Source organism: Penaeus monodon, chromosome 27 (genome assembly GCF_015228065.2).
Source record: "Penaeus monodon isolate SGIC_2016 chromosome 27, NSTDA_Pmon_1, whole genome shotgun sequence".
Lineage (NCBI taxonomy): Eukaryota > Metazoa > Arthropoda > Malacostraca > Decapoda > Penaeidae > Penaeus > Penaeus monodon.
The window spans coordinates 2,767,189-2,767,784 of NC_051412.1; the positions used below are offsets into that span (position 1 = coordinate 2,767,189).

General features: G+C 34.2%; 1 protein-coding gene across 7 annotated transcripts in view; it reads right to left on the reverse strand.

Moving 5' to 3' along the window:
- The window catches only part of LOC119590540 (probable E3 ubiquitin-protein ligase MGRN1), a 23,431-nt gene that overhangs the window by 18,571 nt on the left and 4,264 nt on the right, over nucleotides 1-596 (reverse strand). For 5 of the 7 annotated variants that reach the window (XR_005230268.1, XM_037939189.1, XM_037939191.1 and 2 more), the window contains exon 8: nucleotides 54-146. The exons of the other annotated variants lie outside the window; for them this stretch is intronic. Coding sequence is in view for 4 of the 5 variants with exons in the window: in XM_037939189.1 (XP_037795117.1) it covers nucleotides 54-146 (93 nt within the window). In the remaining variant the exon portion in view is untranslated. The remainder of the gene's footprint in view (nucleotides 1-53; nucleotides 147-596) is intronic. 7 annotated transcript variants of the gene reach the window in all.

Consider the following 596-nt stretch of genomic DNA (forward strand, 5'->3'; position numbering starts at 1 on the left):
CAGCATATTCAACGTCTATACCAAATATCCATAAAAGTACAATTATCCCATACCAAAGCAGTGCATGCAAGCCAACCCTCATCATCCTCGCAGTCTCCTTGCTTGTCTGGCAAGAACGAAACTACCACATGCGCGGCCTTGTTTACCTAGTGGCAGGAACTCCAGGTTAAATAAGAGACAGGTGTGCCATGCACTATGCATAATGTTGTGTGGAGAGGGTGACAGGGAGGAAAGTTTTATTTCTTTCTCACAGAGTTATAGACGGTTATTCACTTAGCCTGATTGTAAAGAGAAAGAGAAAGAATTGGGTTGGGGTATAAAGTACAAGAACAAAAAGGGTTTTGAATTAAGAAAATAATGACAAATCTAAGTGTGTGTAAATAAAGCTAAAACTGGCTGACTGGTAACAAACTAATATGATCAAAACAAGAAATATAATTGGTAATGTAAGATGATTCAACAAATTACTTATTCACACATAAACCTTCTCATATGATAACAAATAAATCAAATATCACAGAATAAATCTGATCATAAAACAAATATTTGTGGCTTATGTTTCATAAAAAATATTCAATATTTTAATAATGAAAATC